This window comes from Schistocerca gregaria, chromosome 7 (genome assembly GCF_023897955.1).
Source record: "Schistocerca gregaria isolate iqSchGreg1 chromosome 7, iqSchGreg1.2, whole genome shotgun sequence".
NCBI lineage: Eukaryota > Metazoa > Arthropoda > Insecta > Orthoptera > Acrididae > Schistocerca > Schistocerca gregaria.
The window spans coordinates 377466239-377484894 of NC_064926.1; the positions used below are offsets into that span (position 1 = coordinate 377466239).

The 18656-nt window shown below is 40.8% G+C and overlaps 1 protein-coding gene across 1 annotated transcript in view; it reads left to right on the forward strand.

The window, feature by feature from the left end:
• The window catches only part of LOC126282164 (bumetanide-sensitive sodium-(potassium)-chloride cotransporter-like), a 562271-nt gene extending 558349 nt beyond the window's left edge, over positions 1-3922 (forward strand). Inside the window, exons 19-20 of the mRNA XM_049981684.1 lie at positions 3087-3207; positions 3617-3922. Of these exons, the coding sequence (XP_049837641.1) occupies positions 3087-3207; positions 3617-3752 (257 nt within the window). The 3' untranslated portion in view covers positions 3753-3922. The remainder of the gene's footprint in view (positions 1-3086; positions 3208-3616) is intronic.
• Positions 3923-18656: the final 14734 nt, after the last annotated feature.

The following is an 18656-nucleotide window of genomic DNA, read 5'->3' on the forward strand; positions in this document are numbered from 1 at the left end:
TTTAGGTTTTTTTTATTAAAACCTGTACTAATGAGACAATGACTACTGCTTATTTCGAACAACCTGTGTTTACAGAGTAACGAAGCAATTCTCGGTGCTTTGTGTGTGCTACCTACAACTTTTTCTCCGAAAAGAAAGTTAACTACCCACGTTGATGGTAGACACTTGTTACATAACCTGATAACCTGATTCCTGTACATTAGTCCTCTTCCTAGCTACAGATGCTTATTAACACCTTGTACTCACATTTAAATCAACCACGTTCAAATGTGCACTGTGTTTTACATTTTTAAATCCCTTGATTTCGGGTCTCCTTACTTCTGAACTGGCAGTAATTGGAAGCCTTCAGGCTGTCAGTGTTTTGTGTCTGACCACTGCCACTTATAATAATATTACTGCGTAGGCCAGACAGCAATGCAGCAGCCATTACATAGCTACTATGGTACTGTGCTGTCGATGTCATTTATCCGCTGTGAAGTGAATAATGAAGAAATGTCTGGTCCATTGCAGGAAGTTGGAGAACACATTTTCAAGAACAGTTCTAGTATATGTGACGTATATGTCCCAATTTTACTGCTATAGATGCATGGTAAAAAAATACAAAGTATGTGTGCACTGGTTGAACAATGTGAGGAAGGTGTTGTTCACGCATTCGTTTCACAAACTGTAACCTCCAACACATTGTGTCACGCATTAATTCTAGAATTTGAGAAAAAAAAAATGGCAATTTATGTAATAGTCAGTAGTCTTATAAGATATTGTTAATAGTAATGTTCTTTTAAAAATAACGTTGTTTCGTAATCGAAACAAAATCGAACCTTTTTGTTTTGACCCCTCAGAAAACTACGTTTTACCCTTCAGGTCGTAACTATCCCCATTGTGGGAACCACTGACTTACACAGTTCCCTTATTTACTATTATGTAAAGTGACATGTCTTTATTTAACACGTAATCATATTTAAATAAATATTATATTACATATCTTATAGATCGTCATTACAATATGTCGTTCAAATTGGCAGAGTAAAACGTAACTTATTAAACTGTACAGTCAACAAAATATGAATATCTGCTATTATTTCACTGAAATTGTATGTTTCCGAAGTACAAAAACATTCCTGTAACAACAGCTACAATGAAAGTTCGATTTCACTAATTGAACATGATATTTTAAAAATATTTGAAGATCAATTCATGCACCCCAAAAATCCCTATGGATTGTTGAAGAAAGGCTGCGAGTTAGGGTACATTTTGTTTTCGTTCCGAGTATAGCTGTGAAATGCAAGTTATTTTAACAGTTAAAATTCGTAACCAATCACATCTGCAGTAAAGTGGATGTTTTTTCTTTTTGGGTAAGAATTTTCCTTTTAATTTATTTGTCCTAGAATGTTCTGTATTTCATCTTATGCCCTCCTAATTACAGTAGTTACTGCATGTTGAATAGGTGCCTAAAAAGTTTCCGAATCAGTTAAAAATAACCTTAGAACACATTTCAAACTTTAATTTTTATAAATAATAACCTTCTTATTCCATTTTTAAATCATGACATTCACTTTTTACGTCATGCAGTTTTTTTCTAAAATTAAAAAAGTAAAGTTTTTTCAAATGTTGAAAACATGTTCCAAGGTACAACATGGTCAATTACCTAGGAACAGGTGTTCTATTGTAATTTAAAAGCGCTGCAAGCGAGAAAATTCTGTCAATTCTGAACTTAATAGCCTATGTGTTACATTATTACCCTACTATACACCAATGACCATTACGTGAAATAACATGAAGCAGAAGTATTATCAAAAATCTGTTACAAATTAAACACGTTTTGAAATAGGAGCTGCTAACGAGCAGTACAAATTTCTGTTTTCAAGGCACGTTAAATTATTAATACATTAACAAAACTCAGCTGCTTTGCTTATATCACATGCTCTTTGTCAAAAGATCACCTTTCGTTTCAAGGTAAAAGACTTCATTCACTAACGAAGTATGGTTTAACCGTCCATAGGTTATATAATTAGTTTTAAAAATCATTAAATTTTACTTGCCACAAAAACATGTAACTGAAGAATTAACAACATATTCCAAACAGCATCAATATATTATATAATACCTAAAAAAAGTTGAGCTCGTAATACGAGGGCTGTCAATAAATAATGTAACTTTTTTTTTCTCAAAGTAGATCGGTTTTATTCACGGTTCTAATAAATGGTATTATACTTCACTCTTTGGGCTACAGAACTTCATTTTTCAACAAGCTCTCCTTTCAATGCGACGGCCTTGCGCCACCTTACTGGGCACCACTCTATTGGTCGACGTCGGAAAAAAAGGGTGTGTCAGCACTCCCAAAAGAGAGGCCCAGGTGAGCAGGGAGGTGTTTGGATGCGATCCGCCGACCACCTCCATTGAGAGTATCCACTCGTTCCAACATTGCAAGAGTCGCAGATATGTGCCCCCCGCAGGCACGAGGACAGGTTTGCGCGATCATGTTGCGATGATAGCAGACGCCTCGCCCAACTTCGCATCATCCTTTTGTTCACTGTCAGGTCTTCGTAGCATCTATGAATGTCTGCGATGCTCAGCTTTTCCAACGAAAGATACTCAATGACACCTCCTGCTTGTAACGCCCCTCTGTGACAGACGTCATTTTGAAGGCTACGTTTGGCGCCGTTATCAGTCGAAACTTCATGAAACTATACGGACTGAAGCGGTAATATTCCACGACGCCCCACAATAAAGTCCGCATTTTTTCAGTCGAAACTGGCCGAAAAAAAAAGAAATGTGCGCTTTGCTTATTGAACGTCATTCGTATTTCTAATTTATGCATGTCTAACCTACTTATGGCGGTCTCTAGTGCGCATTCCTTCACGTATTTCCAAAACCAGGCACTAGACTGAAGTACCGACCAAAAAGTAACATGGGCTCCAAGGTACACTATTTCCCAGGTACAACGAGTTCTAGTACTCGTGTAATTGAGACGATTTATTTGTAACTTTATCCACGTAATCTTAGTTGGTATTACCTCAATGGTGTTGAAAGCACTGAAAGCATTTAATTTTTCTGACTAATGTAAATGTAACGTATATTTGTTGCAGCCAATCAAGGGATTTACATAACAGATTCTGAGCTGTTCGCTCTAAAGGAAAAAACGAACAGACACATGAGGCTGAGAGAACTGCTGTTGGAATATTCCATCTCGTCAACTTTTGTTGTAATGTGAGTTATTACTTCTAACAACTCCAATCCCATTTCCAGATCGCTAACTTTATTACAGTACTACGATTAATGTCAATTCATTACCGTATTATCATTCCAGTATATGTAATTAGTTTTTTTATGTTATTTATAGATTTTTACACTGTGTCAATGTGTGCGTGACCAACCGTTTCTGGAATTTAGGTCTGTTTAACTGTGTTTTGATAAAACGACTTAAATATTTGGAAGCGCTTGGTAACTTCAAAACATCTCGTAATTTCACCAGATATCTGTGCAAATGATGCATGTTCCAATAGAAACCGAACAGCTTCCCAGAAGAAACTGATAGCTCTCTAATCGATTTGGAATGTCCTATGACGGGAAACCTTCAGAAGTACAAACTCCCAACCGATCACGAACTGTGTTTCAGGGCGCTTCCCATTCCACGGAAGGGAGTTGTGTCGGCACCTCTGTACATGGCGTGGCTGGAACTGCTGACGAGAGGAATGCCGCCGTACCTCATCCTCAGGGGAAACCAGACATCTGTCCTCACATTCTATTGTTGAAAACTTTGTTGCTAGTCCTAAAATTATAATTAGAACAAATTAATAGAGAATTTTTCGATTTCATCTGTCACATACATTATATTTGTTGCCTATTTATATTCATAACATGAAATGTACCAAATAATTACATCAAGAAATTTACTTTTGTAAATAAACTTTTTTATTTTCAAGCTAGATTTTTAAGCTTGAATGACGGAGAGTACTACTTCAGTAGTTGCAAAACAAATGCCTGTATCTTGAAAGACACAAAGAGCGTTTTACAACGTCAGTCTTTTGAACATGTATTAACTGGTTGTAAAGAGGCTAGTTCTAGTGTTTTAGAGTTCTATCTAAATATTCAGTAATGACACTATTGAATGATAACCCTTTCTGACGAAACATATCTTTCGCGAAGACCAACCTGCCATCCATCACCAATACTACCTGAATTTAGAATCAAACATAGCGCTACACATAATCCAAATGTTACTAAGCATTGCTTAGGAAAGGACCACAACGATATACCTCTGTGAATAAGGAGAAAAGGTGTGAAGTCTGCCTTGTTGATAACAAGGTGCAGTTATATACGCAAGATTCAAGTTTACCACGACAGAAAAAAGCGTTACACAGTCAGCAATAGTTTGACGATATGAATCATTTTCGGAAAACTAATTTACCCTAATGGTGTAAAAGGCTACAACGCCTTTAGGAGAATTCCCAAGTATTAAACAGCAACAATGATATATTGACGGAGCAGATCTGAGAATAATGTCCTGTATTATCTGAACAAAATATGGTCTCTAATTACCGGAGAAAGTAATAAATGCACATTTCTCCCATTGTCAACACAACACGGTATTGCGTCCCCTCGTTGCCAAACAGTGTTAATGAAATCATCAATAGCTACAGTCTTTATGGAATTCAAAAACCGTGAAAAATCAGTTGTGTTCGAGACCATCCTCAAGATCGGAGTAAAGGAGTGAAAAAAAATGGCTCTGAGCACTATGAGACTTAACAGCTGTGGTCATCAGTCCCCTAGAACTTAGAACTACTTAAACCTAACTAACCTAAGGACATCACACACATCCATGCCCGAGGCAGGATTCGAACCTGCGACCGCAGCAGTCGCACGGTTCCGGACTGCGCGCCTAGAACCGCGAGACCACCGCGGCCGGCGTAAAGGAGTGAGGAACTCGCACTATTTTCGAGGAAGTAGGAGAGAAGAAGAAAATGAAGTACAATTTCTTACAAAATAAAACTCAAAACTACTGAAAAACTGTGTTTATTAATCACCAACTATGCAAATACTATCACTCTGTTATAGGTAGCCACTATCTACAATGTACTAATTGAGTATAGCTTGTATGAGATTTGCAAGTATTGTTTTGCTGCCAGAAAGGTAAATTTTAGAATCCTTTGTATGTTCAAAATTTTAGTACTTATTTATTTGTATGTCTGGATGAACAGACATTAATGACGATTGACAGCCGTCTGAAATTAATTTGGAATAAATTCCCTGAATGGGAATATCTTGACATCAGCTGTGTCACGTACACGTATGAAAATTTATTCCGGACTGGACTCGAACCGGATTTCCCAATTATCACAAGCGGTGACTTTAATCACTTCGGCTATACGTGCGTGCTTCCCAGACAAACCCAAACTTCCCGTTCCGACACAAATTTTCACATGTCACAAATTGGTGGTGGCATATCTAATATCTACCACAGCCGATGCCATGATATTCACATTCAGAGAATTTATTTCGAATAATTTAAGTAGTTTTTGACGTTGGCTGGCAACACAAAAAAAGAACACCGCGAAGTTAAGAAACAACGTTACTGGAAGATTGTAGAACAAAGTCATCTGGCACTTTTATTCACAAAAGAACACGATTGTGCAAAGCATTGATGAGTGCATCCCTAAACAACATTGCACCATTTTCGAATTAGCCTGATCTCTAGCACCTTGTATAGATAACTCAGTAAAATGAATGCAGTATAATGACCACAGATTCGATCCTACCAGCTCTGTTATTCAAAGAAGCATTTCTATTTACGCTGTTCTACTACATGCTTGAGAAGACACTAAGGACAGTCAGTGGCTTCGCATTGGTTCTTTCAGTTATTTCACCAGTGAACTTTACAAAAGAACAATAATGATCTGTCACCATAAGTAAGAAGATAATGTATGAGACCTCTTCTGACTCACATCAGCTTTTCAATGAGGTGCGTTTGGGAAAGCAAGTTTCAAATTTACCGCAGGCTTCAATGCTGGGAGTGGGGCTGGTCTTCCATCACGGTCCGGACTAGCACAGAGGGACGCTTGCTAATCATCGGAAGCTCCAGTGTTACGCTTAAGGCGGGGTCTCTAAGGGAAATAGTCCAGTTCGGGAAGGAAACTGTATGGTACTTCTTTACATCTCTCAAACTCTGGTAAAACAGGGGACCGAAAAGTATGGTTCTCACCGTTATCTATTTGTTCCTTTTTTTATTAATAAGGAGTGATTAACTAATACGAACCTTCTACTTGACTTTCATAAACGTCTTCAGGCATGAAACGTGTCGTCATGTCAAATAGGCCAAAGCTTCGGCTGTTGTCGCAAATGGCATTCACCATACCACCCTTATCAAGTTCGCATATCACAGTAGCCGAAGCTTTTACCTATATAACAACATGAAGACGCGGTCCATGCCTAGAAACGTTTATTGGAGACGAATATGTTGCACACTTCTACTCAACTCATTACATTAACTTCAGTTAATTTTATTACTTGGTAAGCACTTGGCTAGACTTGGCAGAAACCATTAAAAAAACTTCTGTGTCTTTTGCACTGCAGTTTACACAAAGCATAATACGCTTTAGGAGGCAAAAAGAAAAGCAGCTGTCTCCATTTTCAGTAATCATGATGTATGGTTTGTCAACTTCATTCTACTCTCGACTACGGATTTGAGAATAATTGGTCTGCAGCTGTGCGAGATTGTTTCGTGACGGTAGTGAGTATCGAGTTTTTGTTTGAAATTCTCTACAGAGAAGTGAATGTACAGGGTGGTCCATAGTGTCAAAGAACCAAAGCAGTTCGATGAACGATACTTAAAGTCAATAGTATGAACCGAGCTCTCACTAGTTGTTGAAAATTACCAAGTAAAATATTATTCACTTTTGGATAGTCGGTCTACAGTCGGTTTACGTTTGGATAGTCGATCTATATACGACATGCGTGACGAAGCTAATGAGACTAACAACACTGCGAGCAATCTGCCAACGCTGTGTTATTTGCTTGTGCATACCGGTGTGTTTGTTCCTTCCTGATACACAGTCCAACTTTCAGCTCCGTACAGCCATCACGTTGCTTTTGAGAGCGCCATCAGTGAAGCTGTGTGTTTGTTGTTTGTTCCGAAAATACACTCCTGGAAATGGAAAAAAGAACACATTGACACCGGTGTGTCAGACCCACCATACTTGCTCCGGACACTGCGAGAGGGCTGTACAAGCAATGATCACACGCACGGCACAGCGGACACACCAGGAACCGCGGTGTTGGCCGTCGAATGGCGCTAGCTGCGCAGCATTTGTGCACCGCCGCCGTCAGTGTCAGCCAGTTTGCCGTGGCATACGGAGCTCCATCGCAGTCTTTAACACTGGTAGCATGCCGCGACAGCGTGGACGTGAACCGTATGTGCAGTTGACGGACTTTGAGCGAGGGCGTATAGTGGGCATGCGGGAGGCCGGGTGGACGTACCGCCGAATTGCTCAACACGTGGGGCGTGAGGTCTCCACAGTACATCGATGTTGTAGCCAGTGGTCGGCGGAAGGTGCACGTGCCCGTCGACCTGGGACCGGACCGCAGCGACGCACGGATGCACGCCAAGACCGTAGGATCCTACGCAGTGCCGTAGGGGACCGCACCGCCACTTCCTAGCAAATTAGGGACACTGTTGCTCCTGGGGTATCGGCGAGGACCATTCGCAACCGTCTCCATGAAGCTGGGCTACGGTCCCGCACACCGTTAGGCCGTCTTCCGCTCACGCCCCAACATCGTGCAGCCCGCCTCCAGTGGTGTCGCGACAGGCGTGAATGGAGGGACGAATGGAGACGTGTCGTCTTCGGCGATGAGAGTCGCTTCTGCCTTGGTGCCAATGATGGTCGTATGCGTGTTTGGCGCCGTGCAGGTGAGCGCCACAATCAGGACTGCATATGACCGAGGCACACAGGGCCAACACCCGGCATCATGGTGTGGGGAGAATCTCCTACACTGGCCGTACACCTCTGGTGATCGTCGAGGGGACACTGAATAGTGCACGGTACATCCAAACCGTCATCGAACCCATCGTTCTACCATTCCTAGACCGGCAAGGGAACTTGCTGTTCCAACAGGACAATGCAAGTCCGCATGTATCCCGTGCCACCCAACGTCCTCTAGAAGGTGTAAGTCAACTACCCTGGCCAGCAAGATCTCCGGATCTGTCCCCCATTCAGCATGTTTGGGACTGGATGAAGCGTCGTCTCACTCGGTCTGCACGTCCAGCACGAACGATGGTCCAACTGAGGCGCCAGGTGGAAATGGCATGGCAAGACGTTCCACAGGACTACATCCAGCATCTCTACGATCGTCTCCATTGGAGAATAGCAGCCTGCATTGCTGCGAAAGGTGGATATAAACTGTACTAGTGCCGACATTGTGCATGCTCTGTTGCCTGTGTCTATGTGCCTGTGGTTCTGTCAGTGTGATCATGTGATGTATCTGACCCCAGGAATGTGTCAATAAAGTTTCCCCTTCCTGGGACAATGAATTCACGGTGTTCTTATTTCAATTTCCAGGAGTGTAGAACAGCTGAATTTAGAGGAAATGTTATGTCACCAAGTATTGTGTTAAACTTGGAGGAACCCGCGAGTGTGACCTTTCATTGGCGGGCACAAACCATTTTTAGAATGCCGAGAACACGTTCAAGATGCACCTCGCCCAGAAAGGCCAAAAACTTATGAAAACGTCGAACGTGTGCGTGCTCTTGTGGCACCAGTCTGGCCTTTAGCAATAAGAATGACCTGTTAACCTAAATTGAGGCAGATGAATAAACGTAATTTAAAATCAAATCGTATGAACTGAGCTCTCGTTAGTCGAGAATTACCGAGTAAAATATTATTTACGTTTGGATAGTCACGACCACATAAAATTTTGACCTACGTTTTGCACATGCGAAAGGTTTGTGTCAAAATTGTACCGAAAAACATCACAGCTGAGCAGCAGGACAGTTGAGGAAACGGGTATTTCGATCTTCTTGAGAGGACTGCCAATGACCACGAATTGTTCTGTTGTATGATCGCAGGTGATGAATCCTGGATTTTTTAGTACGACCGTGAGACAAAGCGCCAGAGTCAGGAGTGGCACATTGAGAAATCTCGAATGAGAAAATCAAAGATCAAAACAACGCTGATTTGCTCTTTTGACCGTAGGGGTATTCTGCATAAAGAACTTGTTCCTCCGGGAAAACGATCAACCAAATGTTTTACAAAGATGTCTTTGAAAGGCTCAGGAAAAGGATGAATCGAGTGAGACCGGACATCGCAGACAAGTGGATGCTGCATCGTTACACCGCCCCATGTCACACGGCCATTTCCACTTTTTGACCTCAAAAGGTATTCCTGTTGTTGGTCCACAGCCCCCTTTATTCTCCTGATGTGAGCCCTTGTGCCTCTTTTCTTTTCTCTAAATTGAAAAATGTCTTTAAAAAAAGTAATCTCGTACATTGGAGAACATTCAAAGGAAAGTTTTGGTATATAGCAAATCAGTCGCATTACTTTTCTCACACATCTCGTACGTGAGTTGGAAGTTATTAAAGTTTAATCTATCCACAATTGCAGATTAATGGAAAACAAATATCCTATGCACCATAGTAAGTGTAAAGTGAACTGTGATGCGCTTAGCCCCGGGAATGTCATACACTGAAACAGTTTTCTCTTTACCTGAAGCCAAGTAGTTAAGAATTTCCTCCAGTTATCACTATTACAGTGCCACAAGCCCACAACCAAATACATCCAATGTAGTGGAAGAGACTTCTCTGAAGACAAAAGAAAAATTGTAAAGTGTGACTGATTTGAACTTTTCCTACGATAACCTTGCGTGTATGGTAGCTCTGTTACAACCAGAGGCCTATTACTACGTCTGACGATCGGTATTTACTTGCGTATAAGGCTCAGTTTTTTGCTATGAGCAGCGTCCACCCAGTGGTATTCAAACAACAATTTGGAGGAATATTTTGAAACAGTGGATGACGAGAAGAAGACAGGGTGCGCAGTTAGTACACTAGAAAGGGGAATGCGAACCGTATCGTAATGTGAAACATTCAGTGAGTTCATAACGGCATTCATGATTCAATATTGCTCAAGCAGCGCTCTGAGATTATACAACGAGAGACTTATTTGAGGCACAAAAGAAATGCAGACAATGGTTGCGAGTGGTCAGTGATTTAAATCCATGGGGAATGATGAAAATTTTTTGCCGAACCGGGATTCGAACCAGCGTCCCCTGCTTATGAGGCTAAAGCTCTGACTATTAAACCATCTGGACACAGTCAATGCAGTGACAAGAATAAAGAAAGTACAAATAAGGAGCGGCAGGTAAGTCCATCTTATGATAACAACGCTTGTAAGTGAGAGTATGGACGTATTATTCAATATAATTCGTGACATAAAATTAGGGTTAGCCGAGCTGTCTTAGACGCTGCAGTCACGGACTGTGCGGCTGGTCCCGGCGGAGGTTCGAGTCATCCCTCGGGCATGGGTGTGTATGTTTGTCCATAGGATAATTTAGGTTAAGTAGTGTGTAAGCTTAGGGACTGATAACTTTAGCAGTTAACTCCCCTAAGATTTCACTATTAGAGAAGGAAGACAGTGATCTACATCTACCTCTGCATCTACAGACATTCTCCGCAAACCTCCACACGAGGCGTGGCGAAGTGTACCCTGCACCAGTACTATTCAATTCCTTTCCTGTTCCACTCGCAAATAGAGCGAGGGGAAAACGACTGCTATATACGTCCTTATGAGCCCTATTTTCTCGTATCTCATCTTCGTGGTCCTTACGAGAAATATATTTTGGTGGCAGTGGAATAGTTGTGCTGTCAGCTTCAGATGTCGGTTCTCTAAATTTTCTCAATAGCGTTCCTCGAAAAAGGCGTCGCCTTCCATCCAGGAATTTCCATTTGAGTTCCCGAACCATCTCCGTGAAACTTGCGTGTTTTTCGAACCTGCCGGTAACAAATCTAGCAGCCTACTTCTGAATTGCTTCAATGTCATCGGATTTGGTACGGATCCAAAACACTCGAACAGTACTCAAGAAGAGGTCGCACTAATGACCTGCATGCGGTCTCCTTTACAGGTGAACCACACTTTCCTGAAATTCACTCAATAAACCGAAGTTTATCATTCGCCTTCCCTACCACAATCTTCAAGTGCTCGTTCAATTTCCTATCGCTTTGCAACGTTACGCCCAGATATTTAAACGATTTGAGTGTGTCTAGCAGGACACTACTAATTCTGTATCCGAACATTACGGTTTTGTTTTTCCTACTCATCTGCATGAACTTACGTTTTTCTACATTTAGATCAAGCTGCCATTCATCATGCCAACTAGAAATTTTGTCTAAGTCATCTTGTATACTGCTACAGCCGCTCAACTTCCACACCTTCCCATATATCACAGCAACATCAGCAAACAACCACAGATTGCTGCCCACCCTGTCCGCCAGATCGTTTATATATGTAGAAGATAATAGCAGTTCTGGGGCACTCCTGACGATACCGTTGTCTTTATGAACACTGGCCGTCCAGAACAACATACGAGGTACTTTTTATTATTTAAGAAGTTTTTGAGTCAGCACATATCTAGGAACCAATTTAGTACACTCCTAACTTCCGGCCGGCCGAAGTGGCCGTGCGGTTCTAGGCGCTGCAGTCTGGAACCGCGAGACCGCTACGGTCGCAGGTTCGAATCCTGCCTCGGGCATGGATGTGTGTGATGTCCTTAGGTTAGCTAGCTTTAACTAGTTCTAAGTTCTAGGGGACTAATGACCTCAAAAGTTGAGTCCCATAGTGCTCAGAGCCATTTGAACTATTTTTTTCCTAACTTCGGTAATAGTCTGGAGTGGGGTACCGTGACAAATACTTTCCGGACGTTTAGAAATATGGAATCTGTCCGTTGCCTTCACCTCGTGAGGAAAGGGCAGGCTGATCCGTGGCCATAAGCTTTTCGGTCTCAAGAAATTTTTTTTGTTCCAACTGAAAATATGTTCAAATATTCAACTGAAAATATGTTCAAATATTCTGCAGCAAACTGCTGTTAGGGATATTGTTGTATAATTCTCCGGGTCCATTTTTTTATCCTTCTTGTATACAGGAGTCACCTGAGCTTTTCTCCAGCCACTTGGAATATTAGCAATGAGAAGGAGCATCAGGACATGGTCGTCTTAGCAAAACACGATAAATACAATATACCAGTTCATCCCGTTAAAGCTGACGCGATAAGAAACCAACAAAAAAAAAACATCCGCGGACACACAGCTTTTTGTCGGCATGTAATTGGCGATTCCAGGGGACCTGAAGCTACAGCAGTGTTGTTATGCATTATTGTCTACTCTCCTACTTTGGCTCTGAGCACTATGCGACTTAACTTCTGAGGTCATCGGTCGCCTAGAACTTGGAACTAATTAAACCTAACTAACCTAAGGACGTCACATACATCCATGCCCGAGGCAGGATTCGAACCTGCGACCGTAGCGGTCGCTCGGTTCCAGACTGTAGCTCTTACAGCTCTTAGCTGTAATACTCTTTAAATATTAATCTACGAGGAGTGAAGTTGAATGCTACGTAAAGCTCATTTATAGAGTGAAAGACACTACTGAGCTCAGTAAAAGCAGAAACTTTCTTTAACTATCCCTAACAACAAGGATGCAAATCTTCAGAAGTGTGGAAATCACGAATACGAAACAGATCACAAAACAAAATAACACGTATTTGGTGCAGAGATGTCTAGTGCCAAACTGGCATGTTATCAGAAAAAACATACCAAATATCTTGTTACATATTACCAATGACGCAACTATTTCAGATTCATTATAACGATATGCAGACATAACATACACTAAACGTTGCATGAGCATTCAAAAATAAACACAATAGACATGATGATTAAAAGTTGTAAAGCAAAAGAACGGGTAGGGTGAAGTGGGGTAAGTGTATCCATGGAGTTAGTGTAACCACGGCTTATGGTGCCTTAAAGAAGCTAACTTATCATGCATATTAATTTACTCCTTTCTTTGTTATATTTAAACATAAGTTGTCAAATCTGACATAAATTGGTAATTAATTTTTGGACTTGAACTGACGTCTACATTTTCACTCTGCGAGTGAGTGACATGCTCCGAATTTGGTGGTCTGTCATTTTTGCAGTTTTAAAGATAACTGCACAATTTTTTGGTTACAAACTAACTTTTGCATGAAAATTTCAAATATGAGATTCATTTTACTCTATTGATAAAGCTCTTGATATGCCAGGCATGGTTACACTTACCCCACCTTTTTCCCATGTGGGGCAAGTGTAACCAACAGGCTGGGGCAAGTGTAACCGGGGAGGGGGGGGGGGGGGGGGGAGTTACACTTGCCCCAAACAAACTTACTAGAACAGATTTATTTATTGAAGCCGTAACCTTGTTTTTGCTATGACACTAGATCAACTAAACGGGCCTTCCTGTGCATATGGATAACAGAATACCTGATGTGTTGGATTTCTACGCCTACTGAGTTTGTGTGAGATATATTTTATTTTTTATTTAAGTCTACTATATTTTTAAACCACATTTTCTTTTATAAAATATGACGCAGCCCGACAGTGAAGTCCCACTGGTAAAACAAAGAAGAAAAGGATTGCACCAGGAGCTGAAGTTATCACTTTTCAAGATGCCATCTACAAAGAAAAAGATTTTAAAGGAAACAAGAATAACAAGGAGAAAGCAAAACAAAAAAGCATTATCGGCATAAAAAAAGGGCTTGGTAATGAAAAGTAAATCTTCCAAACAAAGTGCTGTTACTTTATTCAAAATGGCATCTCGGAATGTTGCGGAAAAAAATCCCTCTGTGCTCATGTGGGTAACAAGAAAAAAAGACTGGAAGTTGAATCAACAAGTGAAGAAAGTGAAACTGAAGTAGGCTTATCTTTAATAAATAGTGATGAAGAAAATGGGACCATAATAACACTGGTTGATCTCAGGAAAGAAATGATAAACTGTGAAGAAGAAAGAGACAAACTTTTTTGAAGCCAAAGATAAAATTACAGTTGGAAACTATGTTCTGGTAGCTTTTGCAACAAAATGTAAGAAAGTTAATTTTATTTGCCAAGTTACCAAAATTTGTAATTTAGGAGGTCCCGAAGTGATTTTCCTCACATGCAAAAATAAGACAAAGCATTGGCACCACATCCTACTGGCCTGATAGAAGAGATGAGACGGAAGTTCCATCCTCTGATGTCATTTTCAGTGCAGCTTGAGCCTACTTTGAGTCGCAGGGGAGACCTGACATTTGGTGTTACATTTTATTCATACGACATTCAGTGACTTAATAATAGTTAGGACCTAAGTGTGAATATAATAAGCTGAATTAGGGCAGTTTAGCGTTAAACACAAATTGCCAATAACTTTAGTTCAATTGCCATTGAAAATAATAGAAAGTGAACTTATAAAGTGAATTTTCTTTTCTTTTGATACTAGATATTTTATTATTTTTGTTAAATTGCCTTCTAAAGAAAAAAATATTACTTTTGTAGATTTTTAAACTAATAAATTACTGGCCTAAAACAAAAATAAATCATCTATAACACATTCTGTTTCAGTGTTTTATGGTTTAGGCTAACACTTATTTTTTAGTTTAGCTAACATTTTCTGTGTATTTCATAATATACAAAGAGGCGTGTGCAAAAAGTTCATATCTTGAGTAAAGTTTAAGATATTTTAATAATTTAAAAATCCTCAAATTCAGTAAAAATTGGGTAATCAGGTCACTTACCCCAAGTCTCTTTTACAATGCTCTGTATGGGTACAACAACGCGAGGTTACACTTGCCCCCAACCATGGGGCAAGTGTAACCTCACAACACAAAATTTTGAAAACAATTAATTGACAATATGATTTATTTTTCAAAAACAAAATGTAGATTGTTTAAAAGTCAATAAGTCAAACTTTAAGCATGAGAAATTTCAAAATCATATCTTCAATAACAAGTTGGCAAATTGGTGTCAAAGTTGAACTATGCCAAAACGTGGTTACACTTACCCCACTTCACCCTAAGTGAATAACCTCATGAGTGCAAATCGATATTTGCAGTGTTAAGTCAAGAATTGGTAATTCTATAGCAAACCACCTCGGACATACAGCTCAGATTATTAGAATATTAAATACTGTAGGCAACCAATAAAGGGCCACAGATTATTATGACATGGAAAAAGTGAGAGAAGATGAAATACAGTTAGCAAACGATGGTGTATCACAGATTATTAAGGTAGAAAATATTTAGTGATGTAGGCAACTAGTAATAGGCCACAAGTGACTTAGTAAGTAGCTGGGTAGGTGAAGTAATTCCACAGCATAAAAATTAGCAAGACGTGAGCCCATTAGCACTGAGGTAGGGGTGTGATACTGAACTTTTCCAGACGCGTATACTGAAAAATACCAGTAGAAACACTAATCATCGTTTGTTAGCGCAGAAATAAGGAGAATATAAAGACATAACGATATGATAGCAAGAAGCACCTACTAAAACCTTGCAGTGGTACTTAACGGTTACTTCTGGTAAAAGTTGCTCTTCCAAAGAGCATCCCATACGAGCAAACCAGTTTACCTGTAGTTACTTGTACTTTAGGTACTTAGGGCTATGCACGGCTCTGTTAAAAAGAATACACTATGTGTATTCAAAAGTATCCGGATACTCCGGATCTACTGCAAGTACTACGGCAGTTAGGCGGGAGGAGGGAAAACTTGGATTCCATGGTCGAGCTGTTGCCCATAGCCACACATCACGCCAGTAAATGCCAAACGACGCCACGCTTGGTGTAAAGAGCGTAAACACTGAACAACTGAACTGTGGAAAAACGTTGTGTGGAGTGGCGAACCACGGTACACAATGTGGCGATCCGAAGGCAGGGTGTGGGTATGGCGAATGCCCGGTGAACGTCATCTGCCAGCGTGTGTAGTGCCAGCAGTAAAATTCAGAGATGGGATGGTGCTACGATGTGGTCGTGTATTTCGTGGAGCGGGCTTGCACCCCTCGCTTGTTTTGCATGGCACTATCACAGCACAGGCCTACATTGATGTTTTAAGCACTTATGGCTTCTCACTGTTGAAGAGCAATTCGGGATGGCGATTGCATCTTTCAACACGATCGAGCACCTGTTCATAGTGCACGGCCTGTGGCGGAGTGGTTACACGAAAATAACATCCCTGCAATGGACTGGCCTGCTGAGAGTCCTGGCCTGAATCCTACTGAACATCTTTGGGATGTTTTGGAACGCCGACTTCGTGCCAGGCCTCACCGACCGATACCTCTTCTCAGTGCAGCACTCCATGAAGAATGGGCTGTCATTCCCCCAAGAAACCTTCCAGCACGTGGCTGAACGTATTCCTGCGAGAGTGGAAGCTGTCATCAAGACTAAGGGACGGAGGGGGGGGGGCGGGGGAGGGGGTGCAGCACCATATCTAATTCCAACGTTACCGATGGAAGGCGCCACGAACTTGTAAGCCATTTTCAGCCAGGTGTCCGGATACTTTTGATCACATTGTGTACCTCAACGAAGTCATAGAGTCGAGCGGCAAACATCTGCTTTCATGCCCCACAGCTAACTTGCTGCAAATAATAACCCGTAACTGTGATCGTGCGGTCAGTTAGTCTATACATTGGCTAGAACTGCGATTTAATAAAGTATACAGAAATATAAAATAAAAAATAAGTGAATAATTTAATAGAATGGCTATATTGTGACGTCTGTAACTGATGTAAACGACAGAGAATTATGCTAAAAATGTTTATTCAAGACAGAACCTCTCAAATAAATAGAAATTGTCAAGTATATAATACAGACATAAATATTCTTCCAAACTGCAGTAAAGTTACGTTGAGAGCATTAAGAGGATGGTAGTAAAATCTCCAAACTAAACAGCAGGCTGGAGTGGCCGAGCGGTTCTAGGCACTTCAGCCCGGAACCGCGCTATCGCTACGGTCGCAGGTTCGAATACTGCCTAGGGCATGGATGTGTGTGATGTCCTTAGGTTAGTTACGTTTAAGTAGTTCTAAGTTCTAGGGGACTGATGACCTGTGCTGTTAAGTCCTATAGTGCTCACAGTCATTTGAACCCAAACTAAACTGTAGTCAAATATACGCAAAAACTAAATCCATTTCGTGATCACAATATATGAAATATTCAGCAGCCTAAAACAGTTCAGAGTTCAACATAACAGTTTTCAAATCAAATTAACGCACATAATACAAAGAATAGTAACTCCTACTCTGTCTATCCTCAGTTCTGTAGTACAAGTGAAAAAAGTTCTAGTCCTGCAACGGACTTCTACATCTGCATCTACATCTACATGACTACTCTGCAATTCACATTTAAGTGCTCGGCAGAGGGTTCATCGAACCACAATCATACTATCTCTCTAACATTCCACTCCCAAACAGCGCGCGGGAAAAACGAACACCTAAACCTTTCTGTTCGAGCTCTGATTTCTCTTATTTTATTTTGATGATCATTCCTACCTTTGTAGGTTGGGCTCAACAAAATATTTTCGCATTCGCAAGAGAAAGACGGTGACTGAAATTTCGTAAATAGACCTCGCCGCGACGAAAAACGTCTTTGCTTTAATGACTTCCATCCCAATTCGCGTATCATATCTGCCACACTCTCTCCCCTATTGGAGCCCGTCGCCGTTCCTCAGCGTCCCTCCCGGAATAGGAAATAGGCTCCTTGTGAAGAATGTTAATAAAATCCCATGAACCACCATTCAGGTTTTATATGTATCGGGAGGACGACGGTTCAATCCCGTCTCCGGCCATCCTAATGTAGGTTTTCCGTTATTTCCCTAAATCATTTCAGGCAAATGCCGGGATGGTTCCTTTGAAAGGGCACGGCCGATTTCCTTCCCCATCCTTTCCTAACCCTAGCTTGCGTTTCGTCTCTAATGACCTCGTTGTCGACGGGACGTTAAAGCAAAACTAACCTAACCTATATGTATCGGTCTCCAAAATGAGTGAACCTGTTATGAGCGCAAAAGAGCTCTATTTTTATTTAGACAATAAAATCATTTTCCCCTGTCCCAATAGGTGCCTACTTTCATTCTCTATCACCGAAAATTTTTGAATCCTTCGATAAATTTGCTGTAAGTCCTTATATCACGTCTAGACTTTTTTAAGCTAGTATGTACCACGACCTGTGTCCCTTGCGACATTTTGCAAATCATGTAACACAATGTTATTATCTGCCTAAATGTCTATTCTTGTACCACGGAGGCTACGCGTATCATGCAATCTTATCTCTTATATGTGTAATGAATACTTTCTTAAATGGAAAACAGCAGGTGCTGGCTGTCACCGAAATACCAGTTCCAGTGAAAAGGATTCCCACGTCGACAGCATTTCAATCATTTCTCTCCTTCCCAATCTCGTACATTTAAACCTTGTTCATCCAGCTGGATTACTTTTATCAAAAACTTATCTTTAAATCCGACTCTTCAGTCTGGTCATTCATATTCTGTTCCAGATAATATTCCTGATGGTCTTTCATAAATTTGAATGAGTTGATATCTAAAACGGTAGATACACCGACACTGATAAAGTTACTGATAAGGTACAGAGATGTATAAATAAGACATATCTGAAAGATTCATC